Genomic DNA, 24963 nt, shown 5'->3' on the forward strand with positions numbered 1-24963 from the left:
CAGCCCGTGGGCTGACATCTTTCCCTTCCCTGCCCTTCCCTGACATCTTTCCCTTCCCTGCCCTTCCCTGACATCTTTCCCTTCCCTGAGGGAAAAGTGCCCCATGCAAAATAAATCTGTATCCCACTGAGAATTCCGTCTGTGCCTCGCTGCCTCCTCCATCCGCTCGTGCTCTCCACCGCACGCTCTCTCCAACATTTTTACCTATCACTATTACCTTTCAGAGTGATTATATAATGAATTAATACATGTAAATAATGTGGTGTAGAGCTTGTTCAATAATATATGTTAAAATATCTGCTTCTACTAAGGAGAAAAAACAAAAACAAAAACAAACAAACAAACAAACAAACAAAAAACATCATGACCAAAGCTACATACAGAAGGAAGAGTTTATTTGGCTTAGGTTCCAGAGTGTTAAGATTCCACCGTGGAAGGAGGCATGGGAGCAGGCAGCAGGAACAGAAGGCTGAGGGTTTACATCTTTATGAAGGCACAGGAAACAGATAGCTAAACTTGAAATGGTGCAAGGTGATGAACTCTCAAAGTCCACCACCAGTGAGTGCTGTGCTTCTTCAGTGAGGCTATACCTCCTAAAGGTTGACCTTGCCAAACAGTGCCACCAACTGACCAAGTATTCAAACACTTGGAGCCTATGGAGAATGAAACATTCTCAATCAAACTATCACATTCCACTCCTTGGCTCCATAGGTTCATATTCATATCATCATGTAAAATGCATTTAATCTAACTTTAAAAGTCCCATTAGTCTTAACTGGTCTCAACACTGTCCAAAATCTCCTCTAAGACTCAAAGCACTGTCTTAACCATGAGCCCCTACAAAATCAAAAGACAAATTATATACTTCCAACATAACATGGCACTGATTACCAATTTCCATTCCAAAGGGAGAAATGGGTATATAATGAGGAAGTATCAGACCAAAACAAGACTAAAATCCAGCAGGGGAAACAAAAAGTCCTTTAGTTTCTTGTCTGATGTCTGGGACTTTAATTCCAAAGGGCACAGATGCCACCTGCAATGTAATTCTCACTTTTAGACTGGTTCCACTCCCTGTGTACATCTCTCCTTGGCAGATATCTCATAGTTCTGGAATCTGCAATATCTTAAGGTCTCCACTGCGAAACAGGCTTGACTTTTATAGCTTCATGTAGTGGAGTCTCAGGGCCTCTTGGTCCCCCAGGGCATTCTTTGCACAGGGACTCCCCTGCTATAGGTTGCCTGACCTCTGTGGCTCTCTGAAATCAGAAAGGAAGAATCAATGACCTCCTCCCTTACTCTTGCAGTTTTTATGCCTCTAATGCCAACATCATGTGAACAAACTGCCAAATTAGACTGCCATGTTAGGATTGACCTTGGCTCCCTTCATCCACATTTGCAGCTGCTTTTGTAAATTGTGGCTTTTAAGGAACTCTTTATGCCTTTTTCTTTCACAAGTGGGAAGCTTAACTGGGTTTGGTCTTGCCATGAGGACATTATCTCTGTTTTTCTGTAAAGCAGGAGGCCTCTCTTAATGTCTCTAATCTCCTTAACAATGGGAGCCTCTCTTCCAGGAGACACCTCTGTTTCCTTGGCTCCATCATTAAGCTTCCCAGTGTCCTTTTCTCTCAAAAAACTCTATATTTTGTATTTATTTCTGCCTCATTATAGATCTTCATAATATTTATCATTAATAACCATGCCACAGATTCAACATTAAGGTATTCTTGAACTTCCCTCGACAAAAAATAAGTCAATTACTTTTTAGTTTAGCATCAGGAAAGTTCTTAAGCCATGGGTGGTTGGCAATCAGATTCTTAGGTAAAATATTCCTGTTGATTGATGTTTAAGTTCTTGTTTCCATCTTCCTCTAGAACATTTTGAGCCTGGACACTACTAGACTGACCTGTTAAGTTCTGCTTACAAAATTCAATCACTTTTCTGGTCCAAACTTCCAAAGTCTTCCACATTCCTCCAAAAAACAATGTGGTCAGGTTCTTTACAGTAACATCCCACTCTGGTACAAGCTTCTGTATTAGTTGCTTTCCTGTTGCTGTGATAAAACACCAGGACCAAGGCAACTTAGAGAACAAGGAGTTTATTTGGCTTACAGTTCTAGCAGGAGATTCTATCATGGTGAGGAGGCATGGCAGCAGGAGCAGAGACCTAAGAGTTCACATATTCAGTCATTCACAGGAAGCAGAGAGCACAAGTTGGAAGTGAGGCAAGGCTATGGAGTCTCAAAGCCTTCTCCCAGTGACTTGCCTCCTCCAGTATAGCCACATCTCATAAAGGTTCCATGACCCTCCACAAACAGAATCACTATCTGACCATGTTTTCAAATATGTGAAGCCTATGTAAAACAATCTAATTGAAACCACCACACATATACACATGGACACATTGCTCTTTGAATAAATAATAATAATGATATTTTATTGCTTTAAGATTATACAATAGATTATATTTCTTATTTTCACAAATATTGTGGATTTTTTATTTCCATAGACCCACTTGAAAAATATTTAGAAAGTATCACAATCTGTCCATTGTCTATGAATTCTCTATAATATATCTTTAATTTAGCTGAAAGATATTTTAAGACCAGGAGATCAGATTAAAAATTTTGATGGGATATATATAGGAAATTGCAAATTTTAGGTGTTTGATGAACTGTTCTACCATTGGTTCATTATGGAAAGGTTTAGGGTTATTAATACAAGGTCTCTGGAGTAGAATGGAAAAAACAAGATCATTTCCCCTATCTAGAAGATCTAAGTCTCCATGGATGATCAACACTATTCACATTCGTGATTTTAGAATTTATACCAAAAGCACTGAGGTTGACTTTCTTAATTACTATCATTATACTATCAATAGATAGATTGGTAAATACTTCTTTTAGTGGTCTAGAAGCAAGATATCCTCTTAGCTTAGTTTCTGACTGTATAAAGGTTGCTATCCATTTAGCAAAGAATTACATACCCTCTGGTTACTCAGCACATACACATGTACTTAGAAAAATGGCATACAATACCAGCTGTTTCCTTATATCAAGTCATCTCACATTAGTGTAATGTGAACTAGATGTCCTACTTTGGGGTGGTTTCTGTCACATAGGTGTGCATTTATTGAGATATGTGTGTATATGCAAGTATATACAAACATATTTATATCCATTTAGCATCTAACATTTTTCTAATGTTATAGAAAAGATATATATATATATAAACTATGATGCTTCACAAACATTAATACTTATTGATATAATATTTATAATGTGCTTCTCCATTTATATGATTTTCTAAATGGTGAGAAAACAAATTTTACATAGACTTCATGTTTTCTTCGTATTAAATTTAAATAAAAGATATTCTAATTTTCCCATTCCTCTATGGGCCAGAAAATTTTGAGTCTTGAGAATAATATTTGAAAGTTCATAATGAGTCCTTATCGCTTATTCTTAAGTATAATTAGAATATAGAAGCAAAAGAGTATCAGTCTTGGATTTTAGGCCATCAGTCCCCATAATGTGTCTTAAGATTAATTACAGAGGCTATATTTATAATTTCACAAGTTTGAGGAAATAATTTTTTCTTAAAATATTTCTGACAAATTTGCTTCTGCATAAAATTTTGCGGTAAGAAAGAATGCTATTCTCTTGTCTTGAAATCATATGGAGAGATTTCACTTAAATTTTATTAATCATGTGTACTCCAGTGTGGGTTAATCTACATCTGTTCCTGAGAGCAGATGACTAATAGAAAGGAAAATATAAGAAGAGTTCATTTGCCTGGGTGATAAGTAAAAGTAGATAATGAGAATCAAGGAAAATGAAATGGGAGAGGAACAAAATATGGAAGCTGGTGGTCACATTGACTTTAAGCTAATGAATAACTTCCACTATCTGCATGTGTTCCTTACCTTGTTTACACTTCCTATGTACAATACAGTACAGGGAAAATAAAAGTTCTTACTATACTTATAGATTTTGAGAAAAAGAGGGACTAAATAGAATTAATTTTTAAACATGATATACATCTTATCATTATACCATTTTTCCATCAAGAAGAAACTGTAAAATTAATCACCTATCTTTTTGTAGGTATGACTTGTACCATGGTCTTTCTTTTAGATGAGTGTAATGCTCTACGCTGAGGTCCCTAAATCTTTGTGGATCCATGTAGTGTTTTATTCTACACATTGAAATGTTGTTAAGAGTTACATCATTGCCTCTTGAAATCAAGAGATCACCAACATCAGGTCTTTCTTCTCTTTGGTTAGGACTGCATGGAACGTGATCTTGGCAACTTCTCCCACTCTGCTACTCCCTGGCTCCTTAACTGCATGTGGAGCTGTCTGCTACAAATCACTGGTTATGTCTGACACTTCTCATCTCTCTAGGGACCATAAGTCTTCCCCAGTAACTCAACCTAAGTAGAGACACATTGCCCTGAACATTGGCAGACTCATGAAATCAGAAACTTCTAACCTGCTTTCCACTTTTGCAACAAATCTTAATAAAGGCTATTAGACCCAGACCAAATGCATTTCTATTAATTCATTGGCTAGAGTATCAAAAAGAAAGATTGACCTATTCTACCCAAGTTCAGAGCAAAATTCCTTGGGAGGAGGAGAGTTCTATGCTTGGGAACATAGCATGCTTTTAGAAGTGTCTGGGTGACTCCCTCTTCCCTTTCTTCCACTTATCAAAACAAAACAACAAAACTTTCTTTTCTAGTGCTTAAAACACTGTAAAAGAGACAAAGCCATTGTAGTTTTCTAAATGACTGAAATGTTTTAAAACAGTCATGCTCAAAGAAACACATAGAAAAGTGATAAGGGTATCTGAACTTGATGTGCATTGCTTTTCTTGAGGCCAATTTGCCAGAAGAAAGATATTAGAGGTCAAACTGGGCACAAGGGGACATTATGGAGTAATGGAACCATAGAGAAAGGAGAAAGGAGGCAAAAGCATCATTCTTTTTCAGATTCCCTGTTCTGCCCCGTGAGAAATTTCTGACACGTTCTCGGTTATCTTCTCCTTGGGTTCCATGCTCCTTTCAGCTTTAACCCCATTACTGTCAGCATCAGTTACACAGTATCATTCTAAAATTGAACTAAAGTTTTATAATTTAACAGCATTCAGCAAGTGAAGGATTTCTCTGCTGATCATCCTTTCAAACAAGACAGCTGCAGGATTTTTGGTACCACAGTCTGTTTTCGTTCTAAAATGCAGGATAGGTTAGAACTTCTAGACAAATTGTTTCAAAGTGAGTTGGTTATTCATAAACTAGTATTTCTGTGCAACCTCCAACAATTTTAGCTAAACAGGGACATTGTGACTGGTAATGGAATATGTGAGAGTTCATTTAAAATTATAAAATTTAAATAATTCTTTACTGATTTCTCCTCTATGAAAAATATTGCTGATTTATCCTCACACTTTAAATGTAGCATCTTTTACATATTCAAAGTTAACATATTTGAATCTGTAAAGACAAGATACAATATGGCCAAACTCTTTTATATTAACCCGTGATCCTATTTCAGAGTCCCTACTTATTGTTTGTTAAAAAAGGTACCGAAGTTGTTGCTGTTGATTTTTCAGAAGTCTACAGTCTATCTATAGAACTATGTTCTTTGAAGAACAGTTGATTTCTAGTACTGATATAATTTCTATCCTACTTTCTCCCTTATGTATTACTTCAACCACTTTACCTAGGAAAACAAGTATTTGATCCTCTCCCATCCATAAAAAGCTTGTGGGAAGATGCCTTCTGGTGGGAAAAGAATATGAGTGGAAAACATGGACATACATATATCAGACCAAGGATTAAAAGATGAACATTATACATGAGGAAACACTATAAGACAGTTTCACTATGCTAGTTTTTCCAAGACAGTGTTCCAAATCAGTCTTGGATTATGTGTGAAAAGTAAGAACTTTCTACTGTAACAGGTGCTGGCAGGAAACTCCATTAAAGCTTACTGAAGTTATGCCTGTAAAGTCTTGGCATCTGAGAAAATACTCTCTTAAGAATGCATTATGCATCAGATTTTCTCACTAGAAAAACAATGTGAGACTGTGTCTACTTAACAATATTCCCAGTCACTATTTTGTTAACACTATCCTTTGGTGGTGACATCTTGGCTGGCCTTGTGTTATATATGAAGTGTGTATCAGCTTTCATTTCAACACTGTGAACGTGCATTGTCTTCTGTGTAGACAATAGAGACGTTGGTCTACCATCTGTCCTATTCAGAGTACTTTTTCCAGTGGAGTCAGTGGTTTATATGAATCCAGCCACATTCTGAAGGTTGACTTTTTGCATGAAACGTAGAAGACATTTACCAGATTTTGATAAAGGTAGGTTATAATATCTATTGCGAACTGGGCAACAATTAATGTCAGCTTCGTTCACATGTTTGTTAGAAAGCACTAACATTAATGTCTGATGTATGGTGGGAGCTTAAAAAATAGCACCTTTTCTCTTTACATAAAGTGCTTGATGTTCATATGACCACATCTCCAGTCTAGTGATACAATTCCATGAACAAAAGCTTCCTCACCTTAAAGGGAACATGTAAGGCTTCTTTCTCTTTGCAATCTCAATTTTCCAGGTTATTAAATCGAGAAACTAAAATATTCTATTGCAGAAGTTTCCCTGTTGGACAGAACTGAAAAAAAAAACCCTTCTACTTTATCTTATAAACTGACTATAAGTAATTTGATTTAAATCTAAGAGTTAACTTGGGTTTATCAAGTTAAGTATTAAGAAAAAAATTATGTTAAGGTGAATGCTAGGAAGAGCCCATTAGATATAATTTAGAGTCTGTGTACACCCAAATTTGCATGTGGATCTAGGTTTGTAGCTATACTACAGATTAAATACCACTAAATATTACTAATTTATATGCTATTATATAAATAATTGCATTTGTAAGAATTTTTTCCCCAGTGGAGTCAATGGATTCACACTAATCTTTAAACACACTTTTTTTTTGTCTTTTTTTTTTTTGAGACAGGGTCTCCTTGTAGCCCCAGCTGTCCTGGAACTCATTACATAGACCAGGCTGGCCCCGAACTCACAAAGATCTGCCTGCCTCTGCCTCCCAAGTGCTGGGATTAAAGGCATGCACCACCATGCCTGGCCATAAACACACTTTTAAACTAAGCTGTAAACATGCTTTTCATAGATCCACAAATGTTTCCTGAGCAAAATGTCCTCAGTGAGGGCAACAAAGCTACTTCTAGAACAGAGCACACATACATACATGCACACCAACATCAAATCAGACAATTGCCCGAGTGTGAACAAGGCTTTGCTTCAGGGCAATAGCAAACTAGCCCAGCTCCCTGCCGCACCAGCTCCCTGCCGCACCAGCTCCCTGCCGCACCGTCTACTCCTTACCACATGGCTCTTCACTGTATCCTTAACTTCCCCTCCTACAGTGAGGGCGCATTGCTGTGGACTGTTTTATTGCCAATACATTTTTACTTCGTATGATGAAATGAAGCAAGGAACTGGTTTCATTAGAAGGAGAGGTAAACAGAGCATTAATTAAATTTGCTGATGATTCTAAATTGGGAGGAACTGTGGACATCTGTGAGGACAAAAGAATCAAACAAATGGACTTAAGGAGTTTAGAAATACGAGCAGGAAATAATAAAATGAGATTCAGCCTTAAATAATGCAAGCTAATACATTTGGGAAAAGATAATCAGAAACATGGCTATTCAGTGGATGGTGGATGCCTGCAAAGTGGTAATGGTGAAAGAGACCTAGGGGGTGATGATAGGAAAAGTTATGCACAAACTTATAGGGAAGTAGCTACTAGCCCTGGAGGTTTGTATATAAAAAGGTATATTCTCATGACACTGGCTTGCTCAAAAGCATCAGGTTTGCTTTAGTTTGTTGAATCACTGAGGTTTAAGGAATAATTTAACACCCTTCATCAAGAGACTTATTTCTCTCTATTAAGGATGACAAAGTTTGTTTCATCTAAGGCCTGTACTGGACATCAGAGTCACTGCTCTAAATCTCTCTTTTCCTGCTATAGGCTAATGCTAATATGGCATAGCCTATAAATATTGATATATATTATATGACAACTACTTTCACTTTTAGGATATTTTCTCTACCTCTGGATAATATGACTGCACATTGTGTTTAAACATTGTATTTAAAGAGTCACTATGTCTCTTAACAGGCCAATGAATCTTCAGTTCACAGGATTTGATTCTCTAAGGATGGTTAGGATTAGAATCTAAGGATGGATGAGGAGCAGACATCTTGGATAGTACCCATGTCTTCACCCATTTAATCGTCCACCGTGAAATGAGGCCCTACCTCCCACCAGCTATGGCATCCTAAGCACAGTGAACGCAGAGGTAAAGTGGACACAATAGCTGCACTCAATACCCATGAGTCTAGATGGAAAAACAGAATGAAAGCAGCCCTTATTGTTTCAGGCAAATGGGGATGTTAGGGAGAGCAAAGCTGTTGTTAGCACACTGAGTGCAGGCCATCGTGATGTACAGGCAGCCATGGAGGGGGTTGTGGGATGAGTCAGAGCAACTTCCTTTGAGAATGTGACTCTCGTGCTGTTCACAAGAGGATGAGTATGAACATGCAAGTAGGCAGTTCAGGAACCTTTCTGAAGGAAGAAACAACACAGGAAAGAGGCAAAGACTTCTGGGGGAGAGTTCGGTTGGTATTCCTAGAGCACAGGAAGCAGTTTATGAGGAGATGAAGCTGACGGTAGACAGGGCTCATTTGCTTATCTTTTCAACAGGGACAGTCAGTGTGGGGCTCTGTTTATCCTGATGAGGAAGATGAACCATTCAAGAGTTCTAAGAACGAATAACAAGAAATAACATACTCTTATCTCTAGTTAAGAGGGATTACTCTGGCAATTTTGAGAAGACTGGCCTGAGCAGAAATGAGAACAAAGGCAAAGGCCTCATTCAGATGTTTGTCTCAAACAAACATCTATCAAAGGCATAGCCAGTGGAGAGCAGAAGCATAGTCAAGAGATAGCAAGAAAGAAGAGAGCACAAGCTCAGGGAACAGTACTGTGTGTGGTGAGAGGAAAAATCCAGCTCTAGTATTTCTTTTCAGGGCAATGGAAAATAGAATGTGATGCTGAGGACTGAGATAAGAAGCGGAAGGGGGTACCTGATGGAAAATGACTTTAAGCTGAAAAAGTCGAGTTTGAGGTGCCAGAAAAATATTCCAGAAGAGCTGTTTCCAGACTGTAGGTCTGACGGGAAACTGCTTGGGAGTTACTCACACACGGGAACTCTTCAACCGGTCAACAACTACAGAAATCATTGAGGCCTGAGATTGAGATCACACTGGGACAGTCAGTAGCGTGCAATGCCCGAGTCAAGAAGTGAATCCAGAGAAAATGACTGTTTCTATGCTAACAAACTTGAGGCCAAATCCAGGATTCCAATGGGATTTCAAATGCAGGCCCAAACACTATCCATGAAAGAAAAAAAAAGAAAAAAAAAAAAAGAAAAAGAAAAAGCAGAAGCAAAGACCAAGGCCTTACATCAATGATTGCAAGACTGCCTGTTAGTGTCTGTAGGGGGACTAAAGAGGTAAATCAGTCCAAACTTCCAAAAATGCAAAACAGAACTAGAAAAGGACAATCATCAGAACAAAAATAATAGTCCAATTTTATCAGTACAGGTCTCGTCAAAATCCTTCTGGGGCTTTTTGTAGCATCAGCAGAGTTTATCTTTTGTCCTGGATGCAGTAAATTTGGAGAAAATGAGATCAATACAAGTCAGAATTTAGGATATTGACATCCTGCCTTCTTTAGCTTCAAATTGATATATTTCTGTATTGATCATGTATTTCTTATTTCAAATTGTTTGACAAACTCTTTTGATTCAAAAGTTGCCATTAAAATAAAAATTTCCTGAGAACTATATATGTAAAACAAACACTAAATCAAAAAAGCGAGATGTTTAGAGGGAGGCAAGCTAATACATAGAACAGCACCAATGTGGTATTCCAACTTGAAGTAAAAGAAAGAGACGCGGGGCTCAACTTTCTGTGTGGTTCTGGGAACTGAGCCTATGCCTGACCGTTCTCAGGCATGTCAGTTGTAAGTCATAGTTATCATTCATTACCTGATTCAAAACAGTAGGTTATTGGTGTTGAAACAATGTCTAATGGAATATGACCTCCTCTGATGCAAATGAGTAGAGAATAGATATTTTAGTGGCTGCTGGATTGTTCACTTAAATAGACATGTACAAGTCCTATGCAAGCTCAAATCAGACACAATCCCAGCACAGACATGGGGAACTGGGTAAGAAATCCCAACCCAATTTAAAGAACTTTTGACAATTGATGTCTGCTGGGAGGGGGAAAGATAGTGTCATAGGGATGGGATTCTTGGTGGGCCAGTGAATGGTCATACACTGAAAGACATTTGGGGATCCTAATCTGACTCTGTAGACTGTGTTATACATAAGAGAGTAAAATAAATCGGGCATGGAGCAGTGTGGATAGGGGAGGGATTGTAACTACCATCAAACTATGTTGTATGAAAATCATAAAAATTAAATAAAAAGTTAAATAGAACATTCTAAACTTGAAGAAATTAAAATCTTTTTTTAGGTTTCTTTTTTTTTCTTTTAAAAATTTTATCAATATATTTTAATTTTTAAAACTCAGAACAAGTTCGTCTTTATAACTTAACTTAGATTATATTTTTTTAGAAGAAGCATTTCATTACAGCTTTAACATACTCATTTAACAGTTTCCAGAGCAAAGATACATCTCTTTCAAAAGTGGCTATAAAATTTTTAGGTTCGCTGTTGAATCAAATTAAAATCTTTAAGGCAATGAACTTCATCTGTTTAGTGTGTCTGGCACTGGTGGAGAGATAGTGCCTCATTGAACAATGTAACATACTCTGACCACAAATAGAGTTATTTAAAAAGCAAATTGCAGATCACATTATTCTATTGCATATCAGGCAGCTTCCTTCAACCAATAACTGTTGGCCATAGGTAGTTTTACAGTTTCACGATGTGAAGGTGTGACAGCGACATGCCACTTTCCAATGAACCTTTAAGTAATGCTGAGTTTAACTCATTTACTATAACTGAGAACCCGTCATCATCAGGCAGTGTGTGAGGAGTCAGGCATTGTGTGAAGGAACACACAGTCACAGAAGTCAATATATTAAGTAGCTTTCTACTATAAGTTACACTAGTACCTTAAACCCAGGGCACTAATTATTATTTTTTTCTTAAAAAGAATGTTTTTGCACATTGCATCTATAGTCCCCTGTAACCTCAAGAACTCTTCCAGCGTTATCATTATGAGCTATTTTGGTTTTGTGTAGTTTGTTTTTCTTCTCAAAGTGCCTTGCCCTTGATTTTTTTTCCCCTGCTTGATTGTTTATTTTTTTCCTAACTGAAAATAGGAAGTGGTCTGAGAAGTATAAAATTGGGCAAGAAGATAAAACTAGAAAAAATGATTATTTTTAGCCCGAGAAAAAATATCACTAACTCCATAAACTGTTAAACTATAAAACAACTTTCCAAAGGATTTAAAAGACTCATCAAAGCCTGAATTTTTTAAGGAGACAGGGAAATTATGACAAAGCATACTGGGAAGTACAGCACTATAGGAAAGTTTATTGTGTTCAGTGATACAGGCCAGTGCAAGTACTTTGCCTTGAATCTGTATTTGCTTTGCTACATTTATGTACATTAATGTTGGTTGGACATAACTTTATTGAAAATATGACTTTCTTGTGGGGGGAGGACATCTTTTCCTACTAACTTTAAAGGATTATTCATTAGGGAGCCAAAAGGGGAATAAATTTTCATTCATAGCTCCAGAATTAACCCAAAACTTCTTAATTTTAATTTGTGAAGCCTAAGGAATGTCTATCCAAATATAATCTATAGAAAAAAACAAACAAACCCCCTTTTGCACAAAGTAGAATGACAGCATTAAGGAAATTTTGATAATTAGTTTTAGTCAGTAGGTTTTTGTTATGTAACTTGAATTTTTTTTTTTTGCAAAAAAGGGCCACTTTGATTCCAAGAGAAACAAATACTTGAAAATCTTTGACTGCTTTATGACAATAATAATCATCATCATTATAATAATATTTGTCCTTGATTATTAAAAACCTGAAAGTTTTCCAAACACATATAATTTCTTTTTCAAATTTTGTCAACATTTGTTTCCAGGCTAAAACATCCTGCCAACTTTCAACCATGATTATTTTTAATGGGTGAATTATTAGCTTTTGAATATAGGGCTTTATAATAGAAAATTCCAGATCCAGAATTTCCATCATATAAATGACGCCACCTTAAGACACATTAGAGTATTGCATCATGATATGTTGAAGTGTTACTTCATTTAAATCTTCTACCCATTATAAAAAGCTAATTGCCTATGGTCTTAATTTTGGCTTAAAATCAACTGACTCCAAAGGATAATATTTTAAGATCCTAAATTTTAGAATGGGGATTAGAGGTTGTGTTAAAGGTTGGAAATTAGATTTAGCCTTTATCTGAGAAAAAGCACTATTTACCTTTTGCATTCTGGATTTTAAAGTATGGGAATATCCTTTGCCTGATGTGAGCACAGCTACACTACTGTGTTAGTTAGATAGCTTTTCTGGTGATTGAACTGCCCATTTACTCCAATGTTAACTTCTGTTATGTTTAAGCTCTCTTTGATAAAAGACTGTTGTGCATTGCTAGATAGAGATAAACTCCATTAAATGCCACTAATAAGCACAGTGAATTAATAATAGCTCTGTATGTAGAATTTGTGACTATTCAATGCATGTGACTCACTGCAAGGTTTAACTGCCCATCATTTTTAAGCAACAGTAAATTTCTGGGACACAGAAGTAAGTTTTGGGTGACGGTGGCAGATGTGGTAAAATATTGTGTCTTGCCTGTTACAGACTTCACAGACCAATCCTCTTGTCCACATTTGTTTTCTTAACTGCAAAACTTAGCATTTCCCCTCTCTCTACCTTGTCATCTCTGGTTTCCCTTGGTTGTCTTTTCCTGGTTTCTCTTTTATGCTCTGACTGCTGTTTCCTGTTTACTCTTTTTTGATTTTTGTCTTCCCCTCTAGCCCTCAGTGTGGCTTTCCTGCAGACACAGAGGCCCAAGCATGACTACCCCAAAGAGCCAGTTCCAACTTGGACCTAGCACAACACTACCGCTGTTAGGAAGGTGGCTGTCTCTGTGGCTGCATTAAAATCAAACAAAACAAAACACAAAGCACTAAAAAACAAAACTGCTCATAATCTTAACTCAGAAAGAAAGACTAAGTTAATTTGTAGCAAAATCTCATGAGCTTCTTTGAGGATCATCTGCACTGAAAATGTACAAGATACCCAGATCTAGGAGTGAAAAGCAAATGCAAACAAAAACAAAAATAAACAAGAAAACACCAACTCCCCCACCAAACAAAAGCAGCAACAAACCCTAAACAGCTCGCCCTCTTAGAAACATTTTTGTTGAGTCCACAAATATTCTCCAGAGAAAAAGAAAAAGTACTTATCTTGTACTCTAGATTTTTGTTTTGAGCATGTAATTTTTTATCAGTTTGTTTTGTTTTTATTACTTTTTTTTCCCACTCACTGCTTATAAAACTAGCAAGCAGAAGTCTCTCTGGAACAAGATAGAATCATAAAAGTTTTCAAGAATCTCATCAAAAGCTAAACAGTACAAATTGCACATTCTTCGTGGACGTATCAGCCTTTAGTGCGTGCCTGAATCCAACTATAATAGATTATTCCAAAGTGGGAAAGAATGAACAGTTAAAATTAGCAGAACAGGGAGCAGAACTTGTCTAGTTATAGCAATATGATCTGTGCTTTAGGGGCCTAGATTTTAAGACAATGGGAAGTGGCAATGTAAAGTTTTATTTTTGTAAGAAAGTACTCAGTAGGGTCTCAGTGGGCAGGCTGGTTCACTGAATGAAGAACCAGAGAACTGTACTCACAAGGACAAGCTTCATATAGCTCAGCATAATGCTAGACTCTAATCATACCTGTTACTCATACCATAAATGCATGTACATGCTTACCTCACCTAATATGGAAGTCAGCGTGTACACAGAAAATATCCACATATTTATGTGTAGTCCATGCCATGACATTTTCCCAATCGTATAAGTATATTTACAATTCTTAATAATATTAGCAGGTATGTTTATATAAAAATTCATGAGTTAGGGTGACATTCTCTCAAATTTCACATAATCAAAAGGAATTTAAAAAAAACAGTTAAGGTATAATAGCAATTTTAGCCATTCTTTCAACTTTCTATAATCTACCCTAAGATAACTAATTGTTCAAAGTAAACATTCCACTCAGACCACAAAAGGAATCCATTACACAAACATATAATTCACAGTCATTTTTAGTGGGTTGTAAACAGTTTGGAATGAGTATAAAATGGGACAAAAATCAAAGTGAGCATTTTGAAATGAAAAAGTGTTTGCTGCAAAAGGTCAGTCCCTTTGCTTGGCAAACTATGTAGAAAAGCCTGGGAAAATGCTGATCATACAAGCAATGAGGGGATTTTAAAGCCAACAGCCTCCTTGTTTCTTTAAACAGACATCGGAACCTATAACTGGATCCTGTCAAACAAACGACAGCAAAAAAATATAACAGCTGCCACGAAGTCAAGTTGAGAGATAAAGTTTTTGAGGCTAAGGACCTTCTCAGAAGTGGACTAGAGGTCTTTCTTAAATCTTAAGCGCGGCTATGGGTCCCAGGGTATCTTTCAGGCACTAAGTCAACTATGTAACTTGTGTTTCGTTCTTGTCATAGCACTTCTGTGTTTCAGAAAAAAGACAGAAATGAAAACCATCTTGTGGATTAGTCTCTGCTGAGGCATTCAGAAAACTAGCCCATGTCTCAAATCACCAAAAAAGTGGAAGTCATGGGACCAGTCAAAAAAAAAAAAATGTGGTAAGGCTGGCAAGATGGCTCTGTAGGTGACAGTGCTTGCTGTCAAGTCTAACCAATTGAGTTCAATCCCTAGGACCCACTCTCTCAAGTTGTCGCCGGACCTCCACACTCACACTGTGGCATTGTGTGCACAAACATACACACACACACACATACATACACACACACACACAGAAAATGAAACCGTTTTTAAAATTGTAAAAGACATAATGTAAAATTTACCATCTTAACTATTTTAAGTGTGTAGTTCAACACTGTGAAGTATGTTCAGATTGTTGTGTTAGGATCTCTTTGTATCCTCTAAATGTGCTAAACAGTTTGGGGGGTCTATTACCAAGACTAGGAATACTGAAGAAAAATGAGCTACCACAGCATATTCAAAATAGTTAATCCCAACTCCAATTAAATGAATTTTTAAAAGTCAATATTGTTCCTTCAAAAACAAATTTACTTGTTATAAAATACATTTATGGTAAAATTATGCTCATTAATTTATTAAACTCCATTGCTATATAAAAGATATTTTTAAAAAGCTTCTTGTTTGTTTTTTAAATTTAATAGAGGTCTTTTTAGGTTCCACACATAATTATCCTTCCATTGCACCCATAATGGGTTAAGATACTAGCTTCGTCATTAAGGCAAAGTTAAACTTTTCCTGATCCTCCTTATAGGAGGTCAACACCTGACAAAAATGTGTTTATTGCTCAGGGTCTATTGTATCATTGAAGCACACATCTTCCATGCTTTTCTATGGGTTATTCTGTCTTGCTATAGCACTCCTGTATACTGGAAGCACTCAGCACATTTGCGCTAGCACACACATCATATGGTGTCCGCTTGTTTAGTGTCTATCTCATATATATTAGTTTATAGCATAAAGGATGACACACAGAACAGCTATTCAATAACTGCCCATTGCCTGGATGTGGCTTAATCTGACTACTTCTTCATTTGCCAACACCCAATACCATGGAAACTTCAGAAATGGCTGTCTGTCCATTACATGTTATGACCTAAGTTCTTGCTAGTTATCACATCAGTTTGGACTATATTTTAGTTGAAATCTCTGGGATTCTTGCCTCTCACTGATATAGCTGATCCTCTTATGCATTTATTTTTATGCAATTATTGTGTATGTGTGTGTGTGTGTGTGTGTGTGTGTGTGTGTGTGTGTGTGTGTGTGCATATGTGTGCATGTGCATGCCATGGTGAATACGTGGAGGCCAGAAGACACCATGCAGGAATCAGTTCTCTCCTTCCCCAGTGTGTGCTCTGGGGAACAAACTCAAGTGGTCAGGCTTTGCATCAACTGCCTATACCTACTGAGCCATCTTGTTGACCATCACTGTCCCTATTTTAAGTAAGCAATCTGCCCCATGTACAAGGTCATTACAAACTACACAATGTGTTCTACAAAGCAGCAAAACAGACTTGTCTGCTCCTCCCCACATACCATCATATTTCTCAGTGCCTCATGTACTCATGTATATGCTAGTTCCTCCAAACCTTAGGCAAAATGTCAGATGACATAAGCTTTTGGCAATTTTATCAAGGGTATTAATGAAACAGTTGCTGGATATCAATATCAATTCAATATGTTTCTTTGCAAGAACAAACTCAAGTTGGGAAGTTCGTTGGCCAGTTAGGGTATCTCATATAGTGCCTTGAAGTGTGCAGACAGGGCAGGAAGAAGGAGCCACTTGGAGAGCTGTGCAGAGGAGTGCTCCTCAGACACCACCCTCCGAATTCCATGAATATTTTCAAGGCTGCACAGACGATGTGAGAAGTCACAGAAGTTGCTGTTCTCCTAGTAACTGGGGAGGGGAAGAGGGCTCCCTGAGGGAGGGTAAAGTGGAGTAAAGGGAACCAAGTTGAGATAAGGAAATCTACTGAAAAAGTTATTTGCCAAATTGGTTTACATTTGCCTTACTTAACCATCTTCTTCTAAATTATGCCCAAAAGATGCCAAAAATTTAAATGTAACTAATGCCACTAACTGAAGATGAATAACGAACACAGTTCATGTCAATCACTGGGTAGAAATTCCTGGGAAATCAAAGAAGCCTGAGCATGGGTCCACAAGATTAAACAGCAAGAAAACAGAGTGAATGAATCAGCACTGTGTCTTCCTTAAGATCTTTCGTTTTTATCAAATACATAAGAAGCACTTAATACAGCTGTAGTTTAGTAGATGACTTTTTAAAGGAGGAGAACAAGGAAGAACAACAGGGAAGGGACCAAACCCCTGCACAGTCCTGTTGTGAGCATGGAGGCCGTTTCCCTGACTGTGAGAGAGAGCACACAGCTTTCATTAAGGAGGCCTTTCCCAGAACTGGCTCGTAAGCATTTCCCATGACTCCGCAGTTGAGTATCTTGGCTGGAGGAGAATCTGGCCATTAGAAGGAGCACTCTAGATACGCGAGTCCCAGTCGTGCCCAAAGAGCCTTGGCACTTTGCTGTACTGCTTCCTAATACTAACCCTGCGTCAAATGTCATCAGAAGCTTGCATAAACATTGGACTTAGATTCACATAAATTATTTCCATCCTGAAGTGCTGCATGCCAGAATTTAGAAAAAAACAATACTTAGAGTAAACAGAAATGGTGTATAAATGTAAGACTATTAATCCAACAAAATGATCATATAAAAATATAATCAAGAGTATACACTTGTAAATCTTGCAATGATGTGAGACATTTATCTGTGCTTCTGAGTTTTTATTGAACATGTCCATAGAGTTCCTTTAAGCTAGCACTGCAAAATTGCTTTGAATTGTCAGTTGCTTTGCAGAACTGTAAAATGTCTTTGAGTATCATTAGAATGCTCAGGCATTATTTAAATAATCGTATGTGTGATTCACGCCTGTTTAGTGCTGGATCTACAAATTTATTTTAAGAGTAAACATTGGGGCAATAAAATAGAATGCTATCATGATTTTTCTTGTCAGCAGAAATATCTTACTTTATTAAAAATTATCAGGAAAATACCATGTACAAAAGATAAAATTCTTATTTATAGATATTTCGGATTCTACTGTATTATGGTGAGTGCACATTGCAAGGTTACACTGAGAAGGGGTGTTCATTTTGTCTAAGGTAGATTCATAAACTGGGAGATAGAAGCTCTTCTCCCTTTGTGCATACATCTTACTATGTACCACCTCCCCCTACGGCCTACTTGGATTTCTGCTCTAATATAATAGTGCTAACACCATTGGTATTCAGTATTTAGAAGAGAATGAAGATTTCTTGGACATGATGACAATTCAGCTATTGAAAGCACTGACATTAGAATATTCTCAGTGATCCATTCTGGCCTTAAGTATTTATTAAGTAATATTTACTCCTAAGATATATACCTATAAAACTGAATGAAATTGCAAACATGCGATAAACACATTTCTCTCTGCATTCCAACTGGCCTCCTTCCTCACAGGCACCTCTGGCGCTTATCAAGCTGTTCCTGCTTCCTGCTCTCTCTGCCCCCTCAGCTCCCTTCTGTGGGACATGTCGATGTGCTTCTCCCACAGTCACTGTCTTTATCCACATCCCCTACCCACCCTAACCCCTCTTGTTATTTTTCTCATTCCCTACTGATGTGGGAATAATGGGATCCCAAGGCTGTCCTTACAGTATAATTAAAGTATGAATTTCTAGGAGTTAGAAATTGCACACCATTTTTATTATGTTTCTATAATAAAGCCAGGTATCACAGAGAATTAAAATTGCTTTTTCTGAGCAGATTACTTGGTGATGATTTTTTCCCTTTGGTTGTGTTGTTTTAAGAGAATTGGAGTTGGAAATGAGAATAGGTTCATCCATTCTTTTTTTTTTTTCCTGAAAACACCTCTATCTTTCATGTGATATATATCCCCCTAGATCCTGGGAACATGTTGTAAACTTGTAACAGATGGTGATGAAGCTTCACATTTTTATACAATACATTTTTTAAGATTCTGCATTTACTGCGTGCATCTTCCAGGAAAAATGACCTTGAATGAATGAAGTCATAGTTCGAAGGAAAAACACTCCTCAGATAAACTAGCATAGAAATGATGAGTCAATTGGGTTTTGTTTTGTTCTCCTCAGTAAGAAGAAATAATTTCAGATGAAAAACAGAATTCTGAAACAGGAATCAAAGGTCATCTTAACACTGGAGGTGTATCGTTAATTGTTCTAGGAAACCCACTTAGTCTGTACTGAACAGAACTACATGGAAGATGGGGTATCACTGTCTGTGAGTAGAAATGCTGTTTACTTCACTTGGGTGATGCTGGGGGCTTACCAAAAATTGTTCTGGCATATCTACCAGCACGAATGTTAGGAGGGTTCTAACACGGAGTGCTGATATTTTATGAATGTTTTATCACTGGCTTGGAAACAAGAAGTTTGCAATTGAATCAACAGTATGTCAGACAGACAAAATATTAAAAAATAAAACCCAGAACATTAGCGAGAATTACTAATGTTCCTATTGTAAAAACAAACTGAAGTTAATAAGAAACTTGATCCTCTTAACTGATTAACAAAAGTCAAGTTTTAATTGCATGGCTTTCCAGAGAAATCAAGTGTTACTACGGACTCAAGCACAAGTTGTTCAGAGGACCCAGCAAGGAAGGCAACTGATGCATATTCAGTAACCCACCTCTTTTTTCGACAGCTTCAATGCATTGCTTTACAAACCATGGAACTGTGGAATTTTCTCGTTCACACACTGTGTGCAGATGAGAGCCAAAAATTTGATCTGCAAAAGAAACAAAGATGAGCTTCATTAAAATCCAAGCTTGCGTTGTTCTTTAATTTGATTCTGTTTCCATATCCAACAACGCATGCTGAAATCTTCATCTTGCATAGGAATTGATTTTTGTGCTTTAATTTCAAAGTGTCTATGGCAGACACACAAAGAGTGTACACCCATTCTTTATAGAACAGGACCCTGGCCTCAGAGTGAGACAAGTAACACTGCCATTGATTAGGCATCAAGGAGGAGTAAGTTAGTCTCTGGGCCTGAACTTCTTCGTCATCTATAAAATAATGATATGGAACTAAGGTAGCCTTCATAGAATAATTAAGCATATTGTTCTGGGTATCCTGTGTACTTTAGAAGTTATCAGCAGTTAACAAGATTACAGTTTTGTCAGTGTATTTAAGACATTCACCCTGCAGCTGAGAGGTATTTGATGGAGGATGTTGCAGGGAGGTACTTAGAAGTGACTTGCCTTGAATGCCCATCCTCTTGTCAATCTTAAGTATTGCCTTTCTGACCAGTCCCAACCTGGAACCTTGCTATGTCAGCCTGATGTCTCCAGTGACATGCATTCTTTGGTATAGCAGTTTCTCGGGGTATTTGTGGGTGCTTCTGGAAAGTCCTTGTGATCAAAATGGCTTAGTAACTTAAACTTAATCAGAGCCAAACAGATTTTAAGAAGCTCATTTAAGTGAGTTGTATATTTTTTAGAGCCCACGACATGCATGTGTGAATTTCTCTAGTTGGTGGAGGAGGCATTATTCTTCACACTCATTTTGGTAAAATCTTTTTATTTCAGAAGACTTCTCTCTGGACTAATGCTCTGAGAGTGTGCTGGGAGATCCTGGCCATTCCCTCTCATTTAGAACAAGTCTGATGCTCCCTTGCACAGCATCTTTGCATTTGTGATTGTGGTTTGGATTTAAAATGTCTTCTGAAGACCCATTTATTGAAGGTTTCACTTCCCAGCTGGCAGCATTACTGAGAGGTGATTGAATCATAAGGGCTTTGATCCAGTCAAAGGATTAATCCATTGATGGATGCAAATTGGATGGAATTATTGGGAGGTGGTGGAAACTAGAAATTGGGGCCTGGTTGGAGGAAATCAGATGCTGGGGGCATACCTTGGGTGAGGCAATCTTCTTCCTGGCCCCTGTCTGCTTCTCTTTTTGCTTTGCCACATGCCCCTGCTACTGTGGCACATGTCCCCCTGTCACAAACTGCTGTCTTCCCACAGAACCGAAGCAGTGGATCCTGCTGACTCTGTCCTGAAACCAAACACTAAAAGAGCACTTTCCTTTCTTAGTTGGCTTTCTCAGGTGTTTTGCTCCATTTAGAATGTACTTTCTCATAGCTGATTAGGAGTGTTTGAAATATCTGTGTCATTTCATAGTTACCAATGCTCAGTTACTATTGTGGCCCATAGTAGATACTCATAGACTAAATTTTTAAAATTATTTATTGTTTTTATTTTATGTGTATGAGTGTTATGCCTGCATGTAGGTAAGTACACCCATGTTGTGCAATGCTCACAGAGGACAGAAGAGGCTGTTGGATCCCCTGGAACTGGAGTTACAGACAGTTGTTAGCTGCCATGTGGGTGCTGGGATTTGAACCCGGGTCTTCTGTAAGAACTGTCAGTGTTCTTAACCACTGAGCCATCTCTCCGGCCCCCATAGACTAATTTTTAAATAATGATTAAACATGCACAGTATAAACTGCATTGTTTTTGCCTTAAGTGTATGTGCAATCTATTCCCAATATTGTGGAACCATCACCATCAATCACTTCAAGAACTTATTGCAGTAGCATTGATATTTATTACTAACATTCAGATTACTATGTGGTGAATCCAAGGGCATTCCATTTTGATCAGAATGAGTCAGAGTCCCTCTTGTGAGTTCCCATGCTGTATGGGATCTGCATTCCACTAACTGTTTTCCTTTGGGCCCTCTCTGCCTCTCTGGAAACTTGTCAGTAGTCCCATTGGCCAAATGTCTGTTTCTAATCCCCGAGCACTTTGCCCCAGGGGTTGTGTTCCTGTTATATCATCTGGGTGGTCTTTGGTCAAATTGTACCTTCTTACCATAGTCTTTACTAGCCACCTTCAAAAATGGGTGCCACTCAACTCCATTTTACACACCAGCTTCTCTGCCTTCTTTTTTCTTGGGACACACTTAACTACACTTGGCAGGTTAGACGAATGTTCACTGAGTAGTTTGTTTACCTTGCTTAGAATGCAAGCCCAGAAGAGTCAGGACCATACATTTACTATGGCCTCCAGGATGCAGATGATGTTTGGCACATACTCAAGTTCAATAAGCATGTTTTGAATGACCAGCTGCAAGGCATTATCTTAAACATCAGTAGAGGTAATGTAGAAAATTTTAAAACAGAAAGAAAATAACAGAATGCCAAGTGGCATATTATAAAGCATACTGAAGATGGCATATGCTGAAAGTTCAAGAAAGTTGGAATTTTCAACCATTACTTACAAAATGCACTGGTGTGAGTTGGTAGCAACTTAGAATGGAGAGACTCAAATAAGGTAATGCATGGCTACTAACAGCGATACTAAAATATGCATGCTTGTATGAGAAACAGAAAGAAGGTAGATGGAAAACCCAGATAGTATAAAGGAATGGGGAATAACTGTACATGATTTGAATACTTGATGAAGTAGTGGTTTTTTTTTTTTTCCCAAACAGTGAGCATCCCTATAATAAGAGAGACATAAGTACTATCTAAGAAAAAAATATCTAGAATTTCAGGTCAAATAATTTAAGTATTAGTCAGGAAGGATTTCTATAAAGTACAAATTTATTGGTGGTCTTTATATTTTAAGTCGGTTTCACAAATGTTTATTGACTTTTCTATCTTCACAATAATGAAGTAGGCATTTTAAGTTGTAAAAATGACACCAAGGTTTTTCTAATATTGTAGCAGGCATCATAAAAGGTACTGAATGCTAAGAAAGATGTGCTTTGGTGTAGGTGTAATGTCTTGTCATGCCTTTTAGTACAGATATGATGCATTTGAGTGTGTGTGTTTGAGGGGGGGGAGGGATTGCTTTGCAAAACAGAGGTCATTCAAGGAAAACTGGTGTTGTTGTGAAGTGAGCGTTTGATTGTGAACAAAGCTTGTTTCTGTTTTACTTTTTTATATGTGGCTCCGAGAGAGAGGGAAGGACATTTTAGGGCATTTCCTCTTTAATTCAGTCAGGTATCTATGAAAGACAATCCTCAGTGCCTACAATATGGTAATCACAGAGTCTGTGAGCATGGTAAGATACTGCCCAGATCCCTCTCCATCCTCTAAAAACATCCTGTCTAGTGGAAACAGCAGGTTAGGAAATGGGAAGAATATTCTGTCTTGAAATACCTCGTGCCTGGTGAAGCATTGTGGGAACACGGCAGGGGGCACAATAGACCAGTCTTGAACACCATGGAAGTCTTTCCAGAGAAGAGCCAGGTCTCATGGCAAGTAGGCCTGGGGCTGAATGGCAATAAAGGGACAAGGGCCTTTGGAGAGATGGAGGAGACTATGCACCAGTGCGGGGGGAAGGGCAATGGCAAGACTGATGTGCTGCACTAGGACGCGCTCATCACCTGTTGAGATCTTGATGAATTCAGCGTGAAAAGGAGATGAAGACTCTATTTTCAAATGTTTTTGTATTATGTTATTTGACAGATAATATTAATCTCCTGTAAATAAGTACTTCTTTGACAAGTTCCTTGTTTTTTAAAATGTACTCAGGTCAGCCAAATGCTGCCTCAGGTACAGGTGCTTGCTATCAAACAACCCAAATTCAGTCCTTGGGATCCACATGGTGGAAAAAGGGAACGACTCCTGAAAATTGTCCTCTGATTTCTACATGCCCACCATGGCATGCAGGCATCCATAGCAGCACACATTCAGGCACACATGAAATAAATAAATGTAAATATAATAGAATCCATAAGACAGAAGTTAAGAATGATCTCTGCTGCCCTCTACCTCCCTGCATCTCTGGGTGCTTGGATGGTCTGGACCAGAAAACACAAAGACAATGACTTGGGCTACTATAGGAGAGTTTTCTTTTTTCCTTACATAAGGAAAATAGATAAAGGGACATTTTCTTTTTATTTTTCTCACTTTGAACATCATCTTGCAATTATACTTGGTGCTACTGTAGCAATCTTGTCATCATGAGACAAGTTGAGAAGGAAGGCTAACTTGCTTTAAAAAGAAAGCAATGAAAACACTTTAAAAAACCCCAAATATAAAAATTCCTTTATCCTAAAACACTTTCTCTAGATTTCTTACACATGAACCATTGTTTTAAACAGGATATTCTGTTACTTGCAGCCAAAGACATCATAGCCAATATGGTGTGACATTAACAGGTTTTCGTGCTGTCTGAGTAAAGTGTTATTATTATCATAGTTGTATTTGAAGAAAAGGCTTGGTAGTACTTTATTAAGAACATGGAAGGCACAAAGAGTGAAGATTAGATACCAGAAGATTAGTTAAGCAGCCAATGCAGTGATTAGGAAAGATACTGTGACTACCACATCAGAACAAAGGTATAGATTTAGTATTGTTAATGATTCTCATCTTCTGACTTAGACTGTGTATATATATCCTTTGCCACGTGACTATAGAGTTCCATTTTCAGAGTGGGACACATGGGTTTCCCCATATCCTTCCATACTAGGCTTGAACTGCAATTAGCTTGTGATGCAGTGTGAATGGAAAAGTGACAATGCAGCTTGACCGAAACCTGAAAAAGCACGGCAGATTTCCACTCCTCCTCCTGCTTCTTTGCTGTCCAAAGAAGACTGTCCCTGTCCAGATACTGTCCTATCAGCCTGGGCTCCAGGATAAACACACATGGCCAGAACTAAGGCCAACATGCCCAAGTATTCTGTACCTTAAAGCAGAGTCACACAGCAAAGACAGCCGTAGGTCAAACCAGCCCTTGTCACATACCATAGAAATAGGTGCTCTTATGTCACAAAGTTTTGTTTGTTATGCAGAGATATCTAACTGATACTGACTGGTTTATGATGAAACATGATCTAAGCTCTGCTGCCCAAATGAAAACAGAAATAAATGTCAGGACATAAAAACTGAGACCAGAGAGGAAATGAAATTAAAAATACTAAATTTGTCAAGAATATGGAGGTATATGCACAGTTCAGTTGTGTGGAGACGTCCCAAAGTAAATTGCTTACCCCTTAAAATGTG

The 24963-nt window shown here is 37.8% G+C and overlaps 1 protein-coding gene across 1 annotated transcript in view; it reads right to left on the minus strand.

Annotated features, from left to right (window-relative positions):
* The window catches only part of Arhgap15 (Rho GTPase activating protein 15), a 612017-nt gene that overhangs the window by 174333 nt on the left and 412721 nt on the right, over positions 1 to 24963 (minus strand). The window contains exon 10 of the mRNA XM_008825192.2: positions 19633 to 19731. Within this exon, the coding sequence (XP_008823414.1) occupies positions 19633 to 19731 (99 nt within the window). The remainder of the gene's footprint in view (positions 1 to 19632; positions 19732 to 24963) is intronic.

The sequence above is a fragment of the Nannospalax galili genome, unplaced genomic scaffold (assembly GCF_000622305.1).
Source record: "Nannospalax galili isolate Female #2095 unplaced genomic scaffold, S.galili_v1.0 scaffold87, whole genome shotgun sequence".
NCBI lineage: Eukaryota > Metazoa > Chordata > Mammalia > Rodentia > Spalacidae > Nannospalax > Nannospalax galili.